General features: G+C 36.6%; 2 protein-coding genes across 3 annotated transcripts; one reads left to right on the top strand and one right to left on the bottom strand.

The window, feature by feature from the left end:
- Positions 1-212: 212 nt before the first annotated feature.
- LOC103990738 (protein CASP) lies at positions 213-17537 on the bottom strand. 2 transcript variants are annotated; one of them, XM_009409995.2, is made up of 19 exons: positions 17325-17537; positions 14210-14320; positions 13598-13776; positions 13192-13341; positions 10845-10933; positions 10583-10692; positions 10343-10437; positions 8978-9033; positions 7062-7224; positions 6660-6752; positions 5525-5653; positions 5181-5300; positions 4738-4818; positions 2931-3038; positions 2703-2846; positions 2511-2612; positions 1721-1800; positions 712-804; positions 213-621 (listed from the first exon to the last, which is right to left on the bottom strand). In XM_009409995.2, exons 1-19 carry the CDS (start codon positions 17407-17409, stop codon positions 555-557), a joined length of 2055 nt encoding a protein of 684 aa, XP_009408270.2. In that variant the 5' UTR covers positions 17410-17537; the 3' UTR covers positions 213-554. The 2 variants fall into 2 exon arrangements, with proteins under 2 accessions (XP_009408270.2, XP_009408262.2); XM_009409987.2 differs by having other exon boundaries at positions 2703-3038.
- A 611-nt stretch (positions 17538-18148) lies between these two features.
- Positions 18149-21772, top strand: LOC135673958 (large ribosomal subunit protein uL15c-like). Its single transcript, XM_065183355.1, has 4 exons — positions 18149-18306; positions 18400-18757; positions 21093-21244; positions 21405-21772. Exons 1-4 carry the CDS (start codon positions 18232-18234, stop codon positions 21618-21620), a joined length of 801 nt encoding a protein of 266 aa, XP_065039427.1. The 5' UTR covers positions 18149-18231; the 3' UTR covers positions 21621-21772.
- Positions 21773-22037: the final 265 nt, after the last annotated feature.

Genomic DNA, 22037 nt, shown 5'->3' with positions numbered 1-22037 from the left:
GCAAATCAAACGAGCCAGCAATTAGGATTTATTCCAAGACTGAAAGAGAGTGAAATGATCCCTAAACGACAATAAAATGCACCGGAGATCCCATTCTATTTTATATGAACAATTACAGTATGAGCAACAATTCTTGGGCAAACTTGTTGGACTCAGATTTGGTTTGAAGGTTTTCTTTTTCTCTAAATCATCTCATCACAGCAACACTAGCCTTGAGCTATTTGCAAGCAGCATTAAGGAAACAACCGAATAGCATCTACAGCAAATGATGTCGTAGCTTAAATTTTCATGTGTATACTAAAGAAAAATCAAACAGTTCCTTTTTTTCTTTGTATGCCATCGTAACATCTCTGCTTTTCAACAATCAAGAAAAACAACAAGCAGGCTCATTGACCATGAAAACTGGATTGGGGCGGACTCATTTTATGTACAATGATCTCCCCATAATATCCAAGAAGGCAGCTTTGGTCACGAATTCTGGCTCCGTGTAGGGGATGTTGTTGTTGTTGCCTACAGACCCGAACTTCCACTGATTCACCACTACACTATATGCATTAAAATGCATGAGATAGAGTGAGGTTCCCAGCATCCAGGATGGCTTCGTTATGGCCAGGTGTAGTGCTGCTCACAAGATTGATGATTAAGAAAACTAAACTTGAAGAGATACAGCAGAGATAATTTAAAGAAAAAGTTCGACATAAGTTGCATTACCTTTGATAGCTTAATGCTGACATTCTGTATAAGCATGTGAACACAAGGAGATGCAAACCGATGGAGTAAAAGAAGACAAATGTTCGGGCATATCTGTGAATGCAGATCCGTATTTTGTTTTAGATCAATCTCAATTATGAATGAAAAGACAAAGAAGTACATGAACATCTGCCACCAAGAAAGGAGGCAGGAATTTATTCAGTTTAAATAATGTATAAAGCTCGAATTATGAGCCAAATCTAAAAATATCACCAGAAGGGAAGACAAAGCAAGTGGTAGACCTGTTAGCATGCATCACTCCCAATCATGGATATGTTTATTCTTCTATAGAATTTTGGTATTTCTTTTGTTGGTAATACCATTGAGTGTATCAACTTCAGAGTGGAATGATGATTGGAATGCCAAGGAAATGTATGATAAGTGGAACTGGACTAAGAAACTTTAGAATATGACAGAAAATACCATCATACTCATTTCTGAGCAGTATATTTGGCTGTGCAATGGTCTGATTTAACTGCAGCATCCTCTTTCCCCAACTTTCTTCTGTTCTTACAAGAAGTTCTTTTGGAACTTCCAGCTGATCAACAAGATTAATCATTTGTTAGGACCTAAGTAGTCGAATATACAGATCTTGTGGCTATCAAAAGTTGGATTGAGTTAAAGTTGGATCATCATATTGATCATTGGAATACAACGCAGTCGAGTTCAGGTAGTTCAATTTGGTTTCACCTCAACCCATGGCCAACTGTACTCATCTTTCTTTTCATTTTTATCCATTCTTGTTGCACATTTCTCTCAGATGTTTGACAATCAAAATCTAGAAAGTAATAGAATATAAATATACAAGAACTATCATCAACCACTGGATGCAACATAAATCATCATAATATTCTCAACTAAAATTAATGGTTAACAGTGAAAGAGAGCTAAGGATAAGTGCACCAAATAGCATACCAAACATAGCAGATTTTGAAGATAATTTAAATTAGAAAAGAAAGTGGAAGCATACTTGTTGCCAAGCAGAAAACGCCCACTACTAAGTGTAATTTTATCTCTTATTCCAAGCTCCTTGTATCGTTGATCCCTTTCCTGATTTGTGAAAAGGACATTCAGAATACCCAAGACAATTCATTCCAAGCAATGAAAATAACAAAATATACAAGAAAATAAAGCAGTTTCCTAGTTCTACATGAACTTCCACTGTAATATTGATTTTACATCCCTTTGTGAAATTTGTAAATGCAATAATAACATATGATACATATTTCAATTAAAAGAACTAATATACTTCTCATTCTCTGATATACCAGAATAGAAAACATTAAGGAGAGGTCATACTAAGGAAATAACGAAGTGAACAAGGATATTTAGGAATATAATTCTGCTTGGTTAGTGTCAGTAGCAATAGAGTGAATATTAAAGAAAGGCCTTAGTAAATACATATCTATTCTAGGATATTTAAATTTTCTGAAACCAGTTTTAGAGTTCTTCAAGGGTGGCAATGAAATATAAAACCTTGAGATTATTGCATGTTACCACTCGGAATTCATCCTGGGAGAGAATAACCGAACCATCAGTTCACCGCTCTACTTTGGTAAGGAAGATATCATCCAAAGAAAAAGATTCAATTGCACAAAATAGGACATTGAGAACATTTAATTAATTCATGATAATTGGTAACATAAGATGGAACGGAATTTAATTAAATTACTTTGCTTTCTATGATCTATCTCAGGTGTTTGCAACCAAAAAGCAGAGAAACAGAGAGATAGAGAAACTTGTAAGACAGAACAATTTACCTTCTTCGAGAAAGCAGCAAAAGGATTTATATCATCCTCATACATCTTCTTGTACTTGGACTCAACATCAGAAGAAAAACCACTTTCAACATCTTCTGCATACTAAAATAAGTAAAAAAGAATGGCAAGGTTACTGCTAGGCTGCTAAACGTTAAAAAAAAAGAAAAGGGCTCAGGAAAATGTAACCAGAACCTTCTTAGGCCCTCTGGAAGAAAGCTTTTCAAGACTGTAATCTTGGACATAACGAATCTTCCCATAAAGTTTTACATTATCAGCTTTTGTATTTTCCAGTTCTACAGTTAGCATCCCAATCTTCTCCTTCAGTTGCCTCACTTGCTGATATATATGACAGGAATATATAAGAAAAAGTTCAAAAAATAAAGTATAGAGCTTTAACTTATCTGTGGTAAAATTGCATACCTCTTCTGCTTCTCGTAAGCGTGTTCGGAAACGATCACGTTGATTGCATATGACCTTTAGCATTGAACTTTGGTCTTGATCTGAAGCGATAAGCCTATGATCTGCACCCTGAGATGAAATATGGTATGAAGAATAAATTCAAAATACAAACGTGTATACAAGGGAGTGCATAAGCATGATTTCAAGACAACAATTTAGTGAGGTAGTAAAATGGCACTCATCTCAGATAAGAAAAATTTGCAAAACATAACTTGTCACTTGTCAGTACAACCAGATAGGTAACCTTATTTATTATATCTACAACAACATAAAGGGGTCAATGATCTTAATTATTTGGGGTTGGTAACATGGATCGGAGAAGTTTCTGGAGTGATTCAGATCACAGGCCTGATGTGTGGGAGTGATCCCACCACATCAAGCATGCAAGAGATTTTCGGGAGTGATCCAGTCAACCTAAATAAAATTTCCTTATGATTTAATTAAGATAAGGTAAAATTAAATGGACATGCGTTGTAATAAAAGTATAAATCTTAACAACTTAAAAAGAACCAATTGGCATGGACCAAACAGAAAGAGAGAGAAGATGCAAGTAGTAGTAGGAGAACAAGAGGAGCGCAGGAGAGGACAACAGGAGGACTGCTGAGAATTGACAGCTATATAGATAAAAAAAAATTTTAAAAATTTTAAAAAAAGTCTCAAACTGGACCTGGTGAAATTACTTGGTCCAGGTGCCAATTTTTGGTAAGACCAATAATTACTGGTTGGTACATTACCACTCCAATATGCTTTTTGAACCTTGGGTCTTGAGTTCACTCAGTTCAATTAATTAGCTTATGTACTCAAGTAGTAAAAAAGTTAGGCCTTTCTAGATCTCAGCTCAAAGGCCAACAAGTGACTTCAAGTTGAAGCCAGCAGAGGCCCTTACAAACAGCAAGAAAAAGATGGGAAATGGCTAAACTCCGAAACATAATAAACATATTATTTTTAAATCTCAAAAGTTGTCTCAAAATCTGTATTTAGTAGAATAACTGACAGGCCAAATAGTGGCAATAAATAGAAAGAGAACACTTCACATGACTTTCAGCATTTTACTTCTTCAGTTTAATTTGCTTAAATCTTGGAAGACATAAGAAACAAAGCAAACTTGTATTCCATCTGCATATAAACGTCTGAATTGTAAAAATATAAAACAGTAAAACAGTCAGTTTGAAGACAAAGTTAAATGGACTTTGAATTGAAAACTCAAACAAGAGTATCATCTAATACATTTTCAAAAGCTTGATCGTTTTTTCCTTTTTGAACATGAAAGGGGCTCTCTCAAGGTGGGCAAGGCAAACAACTCCCCAGGAAGCATTACTTTTATAACTTCCCCAGAAAATAAGCATCAGTAAACTAAATTTAAAAGCAACAGGAAATGAAAAAGAGATTCAACCTAACATGAAAAATTGCACAGAAGTGACATACAGTTTGAAACAAGTTGCCAAATAGGCATACCATTCTGAAACAAGTGGCCACACATCTACATTGATTCCTAAACAATTAAAGAATGAAAGGATCTCTAAATTTTAATTCTTTATGCATTAAAAGGCAATCCCTCACAAATGAGGAAAATCAGAAAATATCATATTTGGGTTTTAACATCTTATTATTACTCATTGAAATAAAAGACTAAATATCTATGCAATGCAAAATGGATTTTGAATAAGCTGAAAAAATTATTTCCAAATGAGAAAGAAAACCTCTACATAGCACAGGAAAGCATTAATGAAGTGAAGTAAATCTTATTTAAACAAATAATGACAAGCACCTCAGATACTTCACTTGAGCCTATTTCCTGAAGATCCCAATCATTCAGAAGTGAACCTTTCCGTTCAGTGGAATTATAGCCCTGTGACAAATATTACAAAGGAAAAGAATATCATGATAAGTGATAGAATGTTTTGGATCCAATAGCAATGTTTTAGCTAGAATCTAGGCCATAGTAACTTACTAAATGCAAGAATATTTTGGGTCCAATAAAAATTTCTAATAGAAACTAAGCCATCATAACTTACTGAAAGAATGTTTCAAGAACAATAGCTATCTAGCTACAAACAAGGCTGCATTATCACAGGAATTATATTTAAGTTCAATACTTAAACAACCTATAGAAAATACGGATTTGTAACAAAAAGTTTTTACAAGGTATAGAAACAAGAATAGTGTAAGGGAGTCACAACTCATTCCTTCATGAAATTCATAGAGAAATACCTTAAGAATGTCATCTTCCAGTTTTGCAATCAGCTTTTGTTGTTCATCCACCTTTGCAGTTAGTTCTGAAATCTTACCTTCAGCAGCTTCCAGTAGACTAGTTTTCTCTGAAATTTTAACCTTAAAAACAAGGCAAAATTTTTGATAGGAGATAATCATTATTTATAGCAGAAAATACAATGACATGATGGTGATTTCTATTTTCTGTAAAAGATTGTGCAAGTGTATGACAAAAGAAACTAACAAGGAGCTCTAATCAAATTCTATTGTGACTTTGTATTTTGACTTATAAAATACTGTAAAACCACACTGTAGGAAATTCAAATACCAATGCTGGTTCAGACCTTTAGTTGTGTTAATTCATGCTCCATTTTTCGATTTTTGTCAAGTAAAAGAGACTCCAGCTTGCTCATTTCTTCGCCACTGGTAGCGAGTTCCCAATCTTCAGCCTCAATGGAGTTGTAACCAACAGCCTTAAGAAAGGAAAAGTGGAAATCAACAGTTGATATACCACATATAAGCCAAACAAAAATTGCATCACTGAAATGCAACAGAAGAAGAGCAAAAGGAAAATGGATACCTAGCTTAGTACTAGAAACAAGTAACTGGAAATAGGTATATTTTGAGCATGACTTGACATTGAGCTAATTATAAATAAAACACCAATAATGAAATAGATGAACTTTGAGAACAGGAAAAGGAACATGTCACACTTTATATTAGAGCAAAGATTTTGCATAAGAAATACCTATTTAAATAAGTTACTGACCAACCAACTAATCTTTGTAATATGACCAGAACCACTAGTAGTGTTATTTATAGGTGGTTAAAATAAACTAAAAATCTTGGCTTAGTTTTTGTCAATCAAGGACTGAAATAATGATCATGATTTACATATATAATCTGATGTAAAATATCACTCGAATAATCATTCGACATGCAGATACATGAAGTGACCATGTCCTAGGTCCTAACCATCATAACTTCTTCCAAGTTCCAACTATTTGGCATCAACCAAGAATCTCCTTCATTAACTGTATCTATTAAGGGCTTCTTAAAAATTAAGGAAAGCTTTAATGTAATGCTTTCTGACAACTTCATATCACAAAAAAATATTGAAAAGGTCCTACTACAAACATATTGTTAGCTAACATCATAAATTGTGAATAAGGAGGACCTGTAAATATTACTTAAAGTAAACACAACAACAAAGCACAAGAATCCTAATTCATAAAATCTACCTTCTTTTCCTTAAACTAGACTATAACAATTTTCCAAGATTAAATGCAACTTAAGATTCCCAAAAATATGATACGTTTTTGTTACTAGCTTATATAGAACTGAACACTGTTTAAGCATCAACATTAAAAATATATGCTGAAACAATATGGTGAAATACATGACAGTATGTCCTTCCACAAGGTATATCAATTAGAAACATAAGAATTCTAGGGAAAAGATCAACTTGCAGTTAAAAACCTGCAAAATTTTGACTTTTTTATGGAGATCGTCAACTAATTTTGCAGTTGGCCTTTCTTGAAGTTCTTTTCTCATTTCCACAAGAGCAGTATCCTGCAAATAATAAAGAAGAAAGACTTAACACTGCAGGTTATTACAATTTAATAAGAACTTTTTAGGATTTAGTCAATGAATTCTTAACAAAGAATGTGCATCAGCTAAAAGGACATGCAAGTCCAAGTCACTGACCCACTGCAAGTTCAAATCAATGAATTGGGATTTAGTCAATGAATTTTGTCTATGTTCTGTCAGACTATGATACATGAATGATAATCTTCAGCATGTACATGTATTATAAATTATTACTTCATGTTATACAAATTATAGGCTTAAAAAGTCGAGACAAAAGTACAGAACTATAACCTTCTCATTGAGTAGTGCATTCAACTTTTTAATCTCATTCAAGTGTTGCTCCCTCTCATTTGATAACGTGGTTTCCATATTATGAAGTTCCATATTCAACTCAGAGATTATCTTCTCCTTTACATTCAAGGAACTTTCCAATATACTGCTCACCTCTAGATCACTGCAAGCAAGTACTCTATAAGATCAAGAAAAAGCCAAATAAAAAGTACCTTTTTTACCTAGAAAAAGAAAAACAACTCAAGAATAAACTACAAGCACACAATATACTTGTTGCCGACTACCTAGTTCTATAAGCAAATGTTGTGAACAATGAAACATGTGGCGTGTAAAAAATGAGAATATTAACATATACTAGTTGTAGAACTTACACTCTGGATGATGCTTGTTCGCTAAGTAACAAATAGTTCCAACATCTAATTAAGAAAACATTTGCATGTGGGAAAAAAATTATGGCCAAGCATATGAAGCTCCTACCAACATCGTAATGTCTAGTGAGTCAAAGAAACTGATATATAAATGTTTCACAAAATTTAAGAATAAAATATAAAAATAAAAGGTCAACTTGTCATGATTGCAAGAAGGTTAAAAAAGCTAAAACCAAGTCTCCATGAAATACCATCAAGTAATATAAGGATTAAATTCAATTTCATTATTGTCTTATAAATCCAAAGAACAAAAGAAAATAAATAGCATCAAGTTTCCAACTTTTTCTATAAAATTTTAGGTGCTAGCATGGAGACATGCATCACAGGCACTGTCACAGCAAAGCATCCAATTTATCAAAATATTCACTTGAACCACAAAAATGCTGAACTTGTGTCGAGGGATTAACCAACTAGCTGAGAAGACCTAGCATCATTAATTTACAGAGATAATTAGAAATTCAGTGAGATCTTTTCATGGCTTCTGAAAGCTTATCAGCACCGATTACATAGGAAGAGGCAAGGAATCCAGTTTCATCAGATTCACTACATGTTGGGTATCTACAAGTCTGGGCTTGGGCCGGCATCTACAATTGTCCAACTTCGGGCAATTCATATGCAATAAAGGGATTAAAACTAGCCCTTTTTTATTTTTAAAACCTAAAAAAGAAGAAAAAAACTTAAAACCTTAATACCGAATCCCAACCTGTGCACTCTCTCCCATGCTATTGACCTCCCTTCAGTCCAGCATCTGCCTCCCCAACCCTTGGTAATCTCCTCCTCTTCCTCCTTTGCCACCATCATCTCCTCTTTTTCTCTACTGCCTCCGCTCCTCTCCATTGTCACTGCCATCTCGTCATCTTCTTCTCCATCGCCTCCTCCCTTCCTCTCCTCCCGTGCCACCTCCTCTTCTCCGCTTCCTACTCCTATTCTTCTTCCTCCTCTCCATCTCCTCCTCCCCCTTTCTCTGTACCATACCATGATATGTCCCGGCATATTGTGTGTCAGTATGCTCGACTGGACGGGACCCATATCAGTCCAATCATGGATCGGGATAGGTCTGGTACCCAAAATTGAAAACCTTGGAAAGAGGTGTGATGCTAATATATTTCTTGGACTTCAGATTCAAATATGTCAAATGAGCCTCATCTAATCTCGTTAGCTATGCCAGTGTATATGTTGACAACTCCTGGGTGTCCAACACATATATATGTTGGATTGCACCTGGTCTTAATGTAATCATTCCCCAGGAATCATAATCATTATCAGGCAGCGTGATATAAGTTACAAGAAGTCTTAATACAGTCTCAAAAGGATGGAAGGGGAAGACATTAAACGAAACTATATGGCAATACTAATCCATGTCCAATATCGACGAAGCACCATCGAAGCCCAATATTATGTCATAATCCAACAGAATACTCGGATACTTAGACAACACAGTCAAGTAGCATTACCAGTAAATGGGAGAATAAAGTTCAGAAATCAGACCTTTTCTTATCTCCATTTTCTTCGTCAGTTGACTGCACCTGAGAACGCAGAAGGCCCTGCAGACAAAGATAAATGTAAATAACAATCACATGTAACTTAGCAGGAGAAAGACAATAAACTAATAGAAGAATGTTAACAACATGCCCTCCAAAATGAAAGGTCTTAATATTCAAACCCCAAAAAAAGAAAAGAAACAAGTGTGAAATCAAGAGCCAACTCCAAACTAGGTACATTCACAACGTTCTGACAGAGATTCTATAAGGACAAATTCATTGGATATTAGAGCAATTTGTTCATTCAAACAAAAATACATAGACATTCATCATAAATGAACTGAAATCTTGTAAAATTTTCAATATGATTTAGTATTAGATATATAGAGAAATATATTTTTCAACATGGTCTTGCTAAATATAGGATAACACAACTATGTCATGAGTATCATTAGTTAATTTTCCACTAAATTCTAAGATGACATAAAACTCAAATTGATGTGAACATGACTTAGCAATTTCTAAATTTCATGTTGATTCACAAACATGATGAACAGGTCAAGAAGAATATATTTTGAACCATTCAAAACATGAATTTCAAATTATCTTGATCTAGTTTCTAACAGTGAAAAATTAACTTGCATACATAACATGGATGGTATAGTAGTTTCTGATACAAGGATTGCTGTTTTGTCGCATGGTGGCAGTAGAATCCAGTGACCTTTCTAGCATGACATACTATTTTGTTAAGACAGAAAACTAGCACCTCTTCAGTGTCCAACAAAAAGAAACTATAATATCAGCAACACTAAAAATGAATTGTCATTTGCCTAAACAGGAATGTGTTTTAGGGACAACAAACCATATCTTCCACAATCTTCAATTCAACCATTAATTGGTTTTATAAGGCTAGAGAATTATATTGCTCAAGGCTGAGCATTGACGACATGGAGTTGCTCCTTTGAAACCTAAGTGGCCCTAACTCAAGACTCAAAAAGTTTCTAAGGCTGCATACATTGGCCCTCCTAGGACCTTACATTGGTGAGAACCTCATGCACCTCATGCACTGGGCCATTCTTTTAGGTTAAATCACAGTCTCACCAGAAGAAGATGATCTTTGTTTTGCATAATAGGTTATGCAAGTTTCCACTTTTTGTAAGTACATATTGCCCAAGCTACAGAAACAAGACAGGTAGGATGGCATGACCAACTAAAAAAATTTCCAAAAGCACAAAAAATGAAACAAACAACACCTTTGCTACTAATGCAATAATTCATGATCAAGTGTGAAATTACATAGTCAATTGCCAAATGCACATCTTTTTCATAACATAGCATACAAACGGAACCGAGATAAGGATCAAATGTTAACCTTTTCTCTCTCCAGACTAACTAGCCGTGTTTGAGCCCGTTCAACTTCATCCATTAGGAGATTTACCTCAGATTCCTTTGCAGCTCTTTCTTCCTCTGAACTCGAAAACTGAGTTTGATAAGACTTCTGGGTTCTTATAAATGATCATACATCTATTTGTATAGTCACTAATCACTATAGTGGCTGAAAAGTTCACCAAGGAAAAAATAATAAAAAACTGAAACATCATAAGCACATTACCTGATTGAGTACGAAGTTCAAACAACTGGCTTTGGGCAATCTCATGCAATTTCTGCATATTGACCACACTTTCCTTGGCTTGCCGTAATTGATCTTGCAACAAAAGTTCCCTGCCACCAAAATAGGATAATGAAACATGCAACAATTAACATTAGTCACATTAAGTTAATGTTTGTTATCAATGTATGTAAGCCTTGAAACTCTGCTGTTTCAAATCTCAAAGAATTATCCTGATAAATTTTCAGTTTTTTGAGCAAAGTACCTTTCTTTGAGGACTTCCAGAGTTTTCTGGTTTTCTTCTGCAAGGCTACGTTGTTTGATTTCGACAATCTCTCTAACTTTTTCTTCCATCTAAAATTCATTGAATTTTTTTTCCAATCAAATACATAAATTGTTAGTTTGTGCTTCAGAAGGACTATGGACTTGGATAAAGCATTCTTAAAAAGGCAACATATTCTAGCCTAAAACAGAAGGCATTTTATTTCATTGAGAAGCAAGCATATAAGTTCCATGGGTATGACATGACAGCTGGATATTCTTGTCTGTGAACCAATAAACAAGGTTCACAGGTTGAGGGATACAGACTGAAACCATAGTAGTTGGCCTTTAGACCAAGAAATTGGCCAAATCAGGTCAGCCTTGGATGATGTTCACCCAGATAGTAGGCCAATCCAATGGTCCATGCTAATACTAGTCACCTGACTTCAGATACCACTCAAAAAGTATCCATACCTTTTAACTATTCAGGGTTTCTAATTCATTTCAGAATAATTTCTTTTTCAATAGCAACATCACCAAAAAGTTAGCTTTCTGTCTTGTTTCTTCTATTTGAAGCTGAAAAACAGCTCGTCTGCTTCATCCATTAAAATGAACTCCATGAGAAAGGGTTGGAGGAGTGTTTATATGCAGTTTACCTCAGTTTGGTTACAACATTCTGTGTGATACTCCATGCTAAACACAAGAACTTGTCAGAAGTTTGAAAGAACCAAACTCTTCAATCACCTCGTAAGGTTGGTTTTCTTTCTATCTGAAATTCTGTTCTGCTCCATTCATATTATCATATATAGCAAGGAAGGAAACCCAACAACAACAAAAAGCCATGATATCCCAGCTATTTGGGGTCGGCTATATGGATCTTTCTTTCCGATGGGCTCTACAAAGGTAAATTTTCTAGTTAAATAAAAGCATTCAAACTTTTGTTGTTGTTTTATATGAAATACTATTAGCTCTTCCTCTAGCAATCATCAACAGCTAATCCTAATCAACTCTGCTTGTCTAACCATAACATTTGGAAGAAGGCAACATAACTCTACTTTTATTCTTCTGTAGATAAATCATTGACAAAGAATTCTACTATTCTGCTGTGATGGATTATTCTAAGAATACTCACTCAGATACTTGAGCTCATTTATGACGAAAAAGTTGCAAGGAGTATGCACTTATTTTTCCTTAATAAAAGAATAAGGACTAAGAAGCATTGAACTAATTGCTATAATAAGTTGGTCTATCATAATACTTTATCTTATTGAACAGCAAATAGCTATTTCTCCCAAAACGAACAATTTGTTTTTTGTTGTTCATCTATGTTTGTGTCCAAAGTCCAAAGCTTAATTAATTTTTTGAACTATCCAAAGGCCTGCCTCAGAAAGTTATATGAATGTTGATATCTAAGAGACTTACCAAGTCAGTTGCCTATGACCTTGAGTCACCAAATACAGTTATCAATATTAAGGCTTATTAAGCACAAACCAGATAACCTAAATTCTGAAGCAAGTTTCAACCCTAAATCGGGTCAAATTAGTTAAATTGGCAGATCTTTAATAATCAAGATACAGCCTCAGAATAACTAGAAAGAGAAGGTGAGCTTTCTGATATGTTCGATAGGATCTGCAAATTCTAAGCATACAACAACTTCAGCAGAGGGAACATCAAATATATTTCTTGCATCTTGCATGCAAAAATATAATTCCAAAAAGGGACAAACGTAGAGATTATAAGGAGCCACCATTTCACTTTTCACAATATTGAGTGCACAGTCACTACAAATGCAGCCTCAAAAACAATAGGTATAGATATAAGATTGAAGGGCTCAATATTTTAAGATTACTATTCCATGACATTGAAGATTATAATTAATGACAAGAGATACTTGCACAGTAACACCTTCCAAGGTTTCTTATTTGTAACTAGCAATCGACAGTTCCTTTGAGCAATTGTACTGCCTCAACTAGCAAAAATGGAATATTACTGTATATCAGGCACATGGTTTAATGTGTAATGTGACCACAAGATTTCATTTTTGATTTACACACAAAAAGAAATCAAGATTTCATTTTTGATTTACACACAAAGAAATCAAAAGATACATAACTACCAAAATTTTAAATTAATTGATTATATGCACCAGTCATGAATGCTCTGGCTTGCTTATGAACAAGAAACTAAATATTTTCCAGCTCTGCAAGTGGAGAAAAAAACAAGATTTCTAGAAAAGAACTGCAAACTGAACTTATATGAAGATAAGAGCCAAAATTCACGTCTCATGTCAATAAGGAAAAAGGGGATAAACAAGAAAAAAAAAGAAGAAGCAAAAATAGCATTCTGCTAACCTGTTGTTCTAGTTGGCGATTCCGATCCTCAAGTCTTCTAATTGTAGCTTGCTGATTCCTTAGATGAGTAGCTTCAGATCTGTATTCTTCAAGTTCAAGCTTCATCTTTCGATTTTCAGACTCAAGTTCTGACAGCTTTTCATCTTGCTCCTGATATAGAGCCAACAAAATTAAGGCTGCAATGAATAATTGAATGGTGTAAAACAATCACAATTTCTCAGCTTGTAGATGACATAAAGACGCATGAAGCGAACAATATCACATAACATCCCAACACAAGTTTACACCAGAAGGTGCTATAAAAGGTAATGAACTGTGAGAAACTGATGCTGTTCTAAAAATATGGAGTGCAAAAGCTGCAATTACCATAAAATAATACCCTCAAGTAAAATAGAACAGAACTTACAGCAAAAGAAGCAAGAGCTGGATAAGGATCTGGAGCTTCATAAAGCTTCTGGTATATGTTAAGAAATGCATTTTCACCAAATTTTGCTCTCTTTGTAAGATTGTCGACTTCTTCTTGATAATTCTTGAGTAAGGAGTTAAACAAACTTAGCTTCTCATCTTTAGATGCTTTCTTAAAATCTGCAAAAGGTAAAATGAACATACTTTATATCCATGCCACAGAAAAACATCAGAAGCTAGCGAGTCCCAACTTAAAACTTTTGACTGAGATGGATGTCACAACCAAGGATAGCCATGCTCATAGTGCCAATTCATGCCAGCTGGCATGTCTTGTGCCAACAAAAGTAAACATCATGATTTATGACCACATATATTGCTCAACGCAGGTCGAAGCAGACCTTTTCTCTTATATGCATCAAAAAGGCTTTTTATTGCTTACCACCACCGTGGATACACTAGATGCTGATGGTGTTTATTAGTTCACATTACACCGGCACAGCATATGCCAACAACAAGTACCCTGCTGGCATGGGTTGTAGTTGCAGAAGGATATCCTTGCTTATTCAGGGAAACATTAAGCACTGGCAAATAGGTAGTTTGGCATAAAACATACCCCGAGTACTCTCTGCAAGCTTCCGCCTGTTCTTTTGACTAACTTCCTGGTTTTCAGCGATTTTTAGCCCTTGTTCATCAAGACCACTTCTTTCCTTTTCTAGATCAAATTCTGTTACAAAACCATGAAACAGATACAAACCTAAATTTTTAGTTTCAAAGATAAATGTACCTGTAATAAACAGACCATCACATCAACAGCAATAGACAAATTAACAATATAGGATTACAGAAATTTATATATCTTAATTGTCAATACAAAAGAAAGATTAGTGTTTTTCAAGTTTGTTTATTTTGCATGCAGTACCAGTACTAACTTGTAACCAAGATGCACCAAGCTAAAGAAAACATCCCATATGACTCCAACATGCCCATACTTCAAGTCTTCAAGGGTAGACTGGAAAACAACTTTGATCATGGGAAACAAAGTGGTAACTCATGGTAAGAACTGATCAGTCCTACTCATCATTTCACATTGAATGCTATTGAACTGCATGCCAAATGCACGAGGCTCCTGCCAATGCGGGGTCTAGGGAGGGTCAATGGACACAGCTTTACAAAGAGGCTGTTTCTGTGACTCAAACCCTAGTCTCCCAGGTCACTATTGAACACTTTCCAAGAATAGTTGACAACAAAGGAGAAGATTGTTAACATATAAAATGGGAGAGAAACCCTGAAATTCCAAACGTCCGTGTTGGTAGAAAACATGGGAAGATGACACGATTTAAGCAATTTCAGCATTTCCAAACGTACTGTGAAATTTTGCATATGATTGAGATATAAAACAACTCAGAAGATAGTAAGATGATCAGAAAATTGAATAAAACAATCTAAGAAATAAGACATTATTTGTTGAGACCTCATGGACTTGTAATGACATTATCTAGTGCACTGATTTAAGCAACAGTTGAGTATTTTATTTGAACTGCCTGAAAGAGGAAGGGGGTTAGCTCCTTGTATCATTGGCTTTCCTACAGACATGTATTTTGAAAAGCTTGAAGGGTGGAGACATTCACCAACATTGTGATTCCCCCACTATTCTTCTGAGTCAGGCTGCAACATTGGGCAATTTGAAGCCCAAAGGCCAAATTGATGCTCATTTTAGTGGCAGTTCTGAGCAACATACAAAAAGATATTCCACTGATTCGATGCTCTCTCATGAGGGACAAAAAATATGCTCTACATTAATATGTATATTGTGAGGCATATTGTAATATTATAAGAACCAAGGAACATAATACCGATATTGGTTCCGTTAATGTACAGTACATCTTGAAATGTGTATGGAATCCCACTTCATCACTACTTGAAAGAAAGCACCATGGTTGGGGACAATTTGCATTGGGAAGAAAATAATTTTAATGATACGGTAGGTACAATATTTATTTTCCCCTCCAAACAATTCTAGGCTTTAATACCTATTATTGTGCCAAATTGGGGTTTACTTGTGTTTTGGGTGTTGAACATTGTACAATAGGTAATGCTCTTAATTGCGGAGCGTGTTCATGCAAACTGAAAAAACCTTAGAAAACTGAGAATGCAGGCCAAAAAAGGGGAAAAAAACACAAACCAACCATAAGAAACCACAGTCACTACCAAGTAGTAGATTTATCCATAGACTAACAAAGCCTAATTATATGTAGAATAGAAGCCATAACAATTCACATGTATCCTTCCCACATTCGAGCTCTATTTGAATTAATATCATTTCAAGGCATTTGGCTGGTAAATATATTAAATATCACTTCCAGGTGACAACCAGGACCTTCTATGCAGTTTTATCTTCTCAAAATCTGACAAAATATTACATTGGTTGTCAGCTGCTTAACACAATCCTCCTTTATCTAGGCTTTGGACTGATAGAGAATATAGTACAACAATGAGCATGCTCAGGCAGTGTTACCAATCTAGTTAAGGAGAAACAACATGATACTTTTTTAGTTAACAGATAATGGTTAAAATAGCACATCAATATGGGTTCAAAGTGTTTTTTTCTTTAATGTCTTTGTAGATTGAATGCTGAGGAGAATGCTAAAATTTTTAGCCCCAAAAAACATGATTTGACCTTCTTAATAACGTACTGTTTTTGAAGATACAAGCAAAGAACACCAACTCATGTGAATTAGAAAGTTTCACACCAATTACTAAATATAGATTTGCATTTCAATTGTAGAATTTAAGTATAATATTTAAGATAAATCTAAATCTTCTTCGTCAGTTTAAATCTGAACAATTCCAACCTAGATCTTGTGATAAGCATAGATATCATGTTCGAACAACAAGTTTAAGAAAAAAAGGCTTGAATCATTTAAAAAATAGAATACAAAAGAAGCTCCCTCAAGCTTGGTCTAACTACAAATGACGAATCCCAATCTTGTACTAGCACAAATTACGAAGAAGGTGAAAGCAGAAAGAAAGACTTCAACAATGAACAGGGTTCATCATGAAGCATCAATTCAGTGTATCAAATGATGCAGCAAGCTACATGTATGTTAGGTGCTAGGACGGTACATCTAAGGCATGACAAACACCTTACTTGTTGCCAAAATTGTGGTTAATAATATAATTATCTGAAAAGAGTATATGTTATTGGATGTTAGCTTTCTCGTGGATTGTTGAGCATCCATTGGACGTTTATTTGCTGGGCATCATTTCCCATTCAAGTGAAGGGCATCTATTATATTTCAGCAGAAGTATGTTTATTTGTTGGCCTATCTGATAGATTGACATCAAGAAATAAACACAGAACCCTTGTACAGAAAAATATTTAGGGGCAAGAAACATAACTGGACCACAATGATCGTGCTACCTACAAAATCGGCCTCTATCAAGAAATAGGGAGAGGGGAATCGAAAGGGTAAACCGAAAGAAGATTCATAGCCTAGCAAATTACCATTTCTCATCGCATCTTGCGGGTCCAATAAGTTGGAATCAAGAACTAAAGAGAAGAACCCTTACACGATAAAAAAAAAAAAAAACATTTAAGGGCAAAAAGACTCAACTAGACCGCAACGTCGGTGCTGCCTACACAAATTGATCTCACACAAGAAATCACACACAAAAAGATGGGGAGAAGGAAACCGGAAAAGGAAATAAGGGGATCGATGAATAAGTACCTCTCCAGAAGCTGCAGACGACGGAGATGGACGACGGCAAGCTGCTCCCTTTGTCTCTCTCGGAACCGGATTGATTTGACTCCATTGATAATGGTGGCGGTGAAGTGAGCGGGATCAGATCTGAGACACGATCGATGTCTTTCTCCGCCTCCTCTCTCTCGCTTGATTAATATACGATGGTTAACGTGGAAGCGCAATAAATACCAGGACAGAATCGGCGATGAGCAGCTGCAGCTCACGTGATATCGAACAGTACCAGATGGACGGCTGTGATTTCACTCAAGAAGCACGTGAATCTCACGTGCTAATGGGTGATCTCCGATTGACGACTGTGATCCCACTCGATCAGATCGGGTGGTCGAGGCAAACTCTCGGTCACAACAGGGCTCGGCACGGGCATTGCACAGGCTTAACACGTGATAGTGAGCGTCATTTGATGGACGGCAGTGATCCAACTTGATCAGATCGGTTGATCGAGGCAGCTCGCTTTGGTTACAGGGATATGCACGGCTATCAATGGGCATTCGGTGGGCAGTATCCGATGGACGGCTGTGATTGGGTGGCCGAAGCCGCCCTCGTTTGGAAAAGTGCCGGGAATGTGCCGTCCACGTGACATAGTGGAGCATTTGATGGACGGCTGTGATTTCATGCAACTATTCGTCGGGAACAAGTTATTGGGCTCGACAGAAGGGCCTGGAGAAGGGACATTATCGGGTCGGATCCACCATGGTCTCTAATAGATCCAATAAGTTCATGGGCCCAAGCCGAGGCGCAAGCTCTAACTTTACATTACTTTCCATTTATACCCCTGCTTGCATCTATTTAGTACAAATCCCTCCCTCTTCACGCCCTTTATCCGCTCGTTCTTCCCTCCTCGGCCCTCGTCGTCCATTCCACCCGGGCGCAAATGGCCGCCCTCCTCAGCCTCTCCACCACGACGCCCGCCGCCCCCCACATCCGCTTGCCTGCTTCTCCCTTCAAGGTCTCTCTCTCTCTCTCTCTCTCTCTCTCTCTCTCTCTCTCTCTCTCTCTCTCTCTCTTCCAGCTTATCTGCGTTCTTTCTTCCCTTTCACAGGGTAACATCAAGATTCTGTGGCCCTCGTTACCATCTCTTTCTGCGTCAAAATCTTGCCTTGTTCTCCGAAGTGGGCCGCAGCGAGCTATGGTTGTGTGCAGTGCCGCCACCGGCACTCCCGATCCTGAGGCCTCGGCGCCCTTGGGCCGCTTCCGGCTCAACAACCTGGGCCCACAGCCCGGTTCGAAGAGGAAGAACAAGCGGAAGGGTAGGGGAATCGCCGCCGGGCAGGGGAACAGCTGCGGGTTCGGCATGCGGGGTCAGAAATCGAGGTCCGGGCCCGGCGTCCGCAAGGGCTTCGAAGGAGGGCAGATGCCGCTCTACCGCCGCATCCCCAAGCTTCGCGGGATCGCCGGAGGTAAACCAATTTTGGGAATCCGTTGCTAGTTTATTCGTCATCTTAATTTTTCCAAAATGGATGCCTTTTTTCTTTACTTCATCATCTGTGTTGGTATGTTAATCGGAGAGGTCATGTGGAATTTTAGCCTTGATTCATAAGACCAAGTTAAACTTGCTGAAATCTTACATGTGTTGACCAAAATTGATGCCTTTTCTTTACTTTATTATCTGTATTGGTATGTTAATCGGAGATGTCATGTGGAATTGTAGCTTTTTATTAACTTAGAAGACCAAGCTAAAGTTGCTGAAATGTTACATGTCTTGACCAAAATGGATCTCTGTCTCTTTACTTTATTATAGTCTGTATTAACTTAGAAGATCAAGCTAAACTTGCTGAAATCTTACATGTCTTGACTAAAAATGGCCTTTTATTACATCATAATCTGTTTTGGTATGTTAACGGAGTGAGGTTATGTGGAATCATAGTCTTTGTTAACTTAGAAGATCAAGCTAAACTTGCTGAAATGTTATCTGTCTTGTGTCCTTGAGCCAGAATTGTGTTTGAATTTGGAACGTGAACATTGATTGATATACCCCTAGTAAGATAGAGAGACTACTTACCTTGTATCTTTTCCTTCAAACATTAGAATATGCACTGCTACCTACCTTAGAGTTGGTTATCCTTGTTGCTACTGCTAATGCCTTCTAAATGTAATCAATTTGCAAATGGAGAACTGTTTGTATAGTAATTGGAATATGCAACCACTTGTGCCAACTGTTTATAGTAATTAAACATTACATTTGCACTGGAATGATACTTTACAATTTAGGACAAAAATGCTGATAATCCAAAAGTTTACTGCTATCAGTTGATCAATATCATGCAAATTCCACTGTCTTTTGTTCTTTCACTGTGCAGTTGTTTAAATTTCTTGAACTTACCAAGATGAGTTTTCTTTTTTGGCTTTTACCCACCCTCTGTTCTAACAGTTTTGGTATTGTCTTCCCTCTAATAAACTTTCCACCCACTACCCTAGTTGCCAAAAATATACCATCCCAAAGCTTGTTCATTTGTTTATTCCTTGCTGATACTATGTAGTAATTTTCTATAAGTTTTGGTTAAATTGTTTTGGTGAGGCTTGCTAGAATTTGTTGTCATTGTGGAGCCTTTCTCCAGATGGTATTTGACCTATTGGTTTATAGGTATCATTATATATTTTAGAAGATAATTTCTTGCTAGCTCTTTGGTTCTTAATCTGATTAATTACCACATCATAAACTGGTATATGAGAGATAAGAGCTGTAAACATTGGAAGATTCTCCAACCTGACAATGCAGACTGCTGCTTCATCCAACATGGGGCTGTGATTTTTTTTTTTTCAGGAACCATCATCGTCAGATCTGTTTTTTATGATCTTTCAACACCTGACCACAGTTACTGAAGCTAGATCTTCCTAGTGTTAAATCGTGGTTCTTGATCAGAACCTGCGCTGGAGGCCAAAAGAAAAGGAACAAAAAAAAAAAGATGTGATCAGCAAACTCTTACTGTGTTATTACAATTAGCTGGAATTTTTATTCTACACCTTTAGGTGTCTTGCAACATTGTATCCCTCAAGGCTAATTACAAATTATCCCCATGTAGTTAGTTGCTTTTAGTATTTCGATCTCTATACTTTAAAAAATTATATTAGCATCTTTATAGTTAAAAAAGTGAAACATTTAGGTTTATTTACCCTAATGTCGTCAATTTTATCAATGAAAACAAAAAAACAAAGAGCAAAAAAATAATTTTAATATTTCAATTGGTGGTGATAGACAACGTCGGTGGTGGCAGACGATGCCGTTGTTAGGGGTCATAAGTAGTTGTTGTAGATAAGGAGAGTGATGACGAGAGGTGCGGGCCATTCCGTATTTGCGTTGGCGTCGACGTAGTTGCCGAGCGATGATTGGGCCGCAAACACAAATGTTGAGCGGCCATTTCGCCGCTCGGCAACTGTGTCAGTGCAAATGCAGAGCGGTCCTCATCTCTCGTCGTCGCTCTCCTCATCTACAACAGCCACCCCCCAGTGGCACTGTCATCCTCCACCACCAATTGGAATGTTAAAATTATCTTTTTGTCATATATTTTCATAATTTCGTTGGTAAAACCAACGGTGTTACGGTAAATGAACCTAAATGTTTCACTTTCACAACTATAGGTATGTCAATGGAAATTTTTAAAGTGTAGGGATCATGATGCTAAAGATAGCTAACTACAGAGAATAATCTATAATTAACCCTATCCCTAACCATCTACAGCAACTAGCTCTTGTTACTGAGTTTTATGAATGACAATTTTTTCCTAATTTTCTTAGGCATGCATGCGGGTTTACCAAAGTTTGTACCTGTCAACTTAAAAGACATAGAAGACGCTGGGTTTGAAGAGGGAGACGAAGTCTCATTAGAATCATTAAAAGCAAAAGGCTTGATCAATCCATCTGGCAGGGAGAGACGCTTACCATTAAAGGTACAAGAACTCTTTGTTGCTTTCATCTTGTTTCTGAATATTTTCACTTATTTCATGGGTGGAAGTAGAAATAGACTCCAGTTGTAAGTAGTGGTGATAAACTGCTTTGCATCCTAGTATTTGGCAGTAAGAGTTCACCTATTTGTCTGTGTTGTTTTAGATCCTCGGAGATGGGGCTTTGTCTGTCAAGGTGAACGTAAAGGCGCGTGCCTTTTCGGCAGCAGCTAAAGAGAAGTTAGAAGCTGCTGGTTGCACACTGACTGCATTACCTGGTCGGAAGAAGTGGGTAAAACCATCAGTAGCAAAGAATCTTGCTCGTGCAGATGAGTACTTTGCAAGGAAAAGAGCAGCGGCTGCCGGTGGTGGTAGCGAGTGAGTCTGCTTCTGCATGAGCCACATTGCTGCCGATGCTTGTTCTTGACAAGATTCTTTTTCTTCTACAACCTGTTTTGAATATTTTTCTGAGGATGCTCATGTTGTATGTGATATCTGTTTCAGCAAGCTTTTGATTCAAAGTTCTGCATTCAACTATGTATATATGATACTGTTTGAACATGGTTTATTAGGACCTAATGACTTCAAAGCTTGACAAACTTCCAATCATGAAACAGATAAGCCTGAAACCAAAACAATGTTTTTTATGCACCTAGTAAGTCGTTGATCCATCTTCGAAGATAAGATTATGACCAGATCAGCATTTGTGCTTATCGTGCAGAGAGACACACTGAAGTGTCTTTCTTTAGGTTCACTAACATCATTTGTCATTGCTCCTCCTGTCATTAAGAAACGTCAT

This window comes from Musa acuminata, chromosome BXJ1-1 (assembly GCF_036884655.1).
Source record: "Musa acuminata AAA Group cultivar baxijiao chromosome BXJ1-1, Cavendish_Baxijiao_AAA, whole genome shotgun sequence".
NCBI lineage: Eukaryota > Viridiplantae > Streptophyta > Magnoliopsida > Zingiberales > Musaceae > Musa > Musa acuminata.
This window is presented reverse-complemented; position numbering and strand designations above follow the sequence as displayed.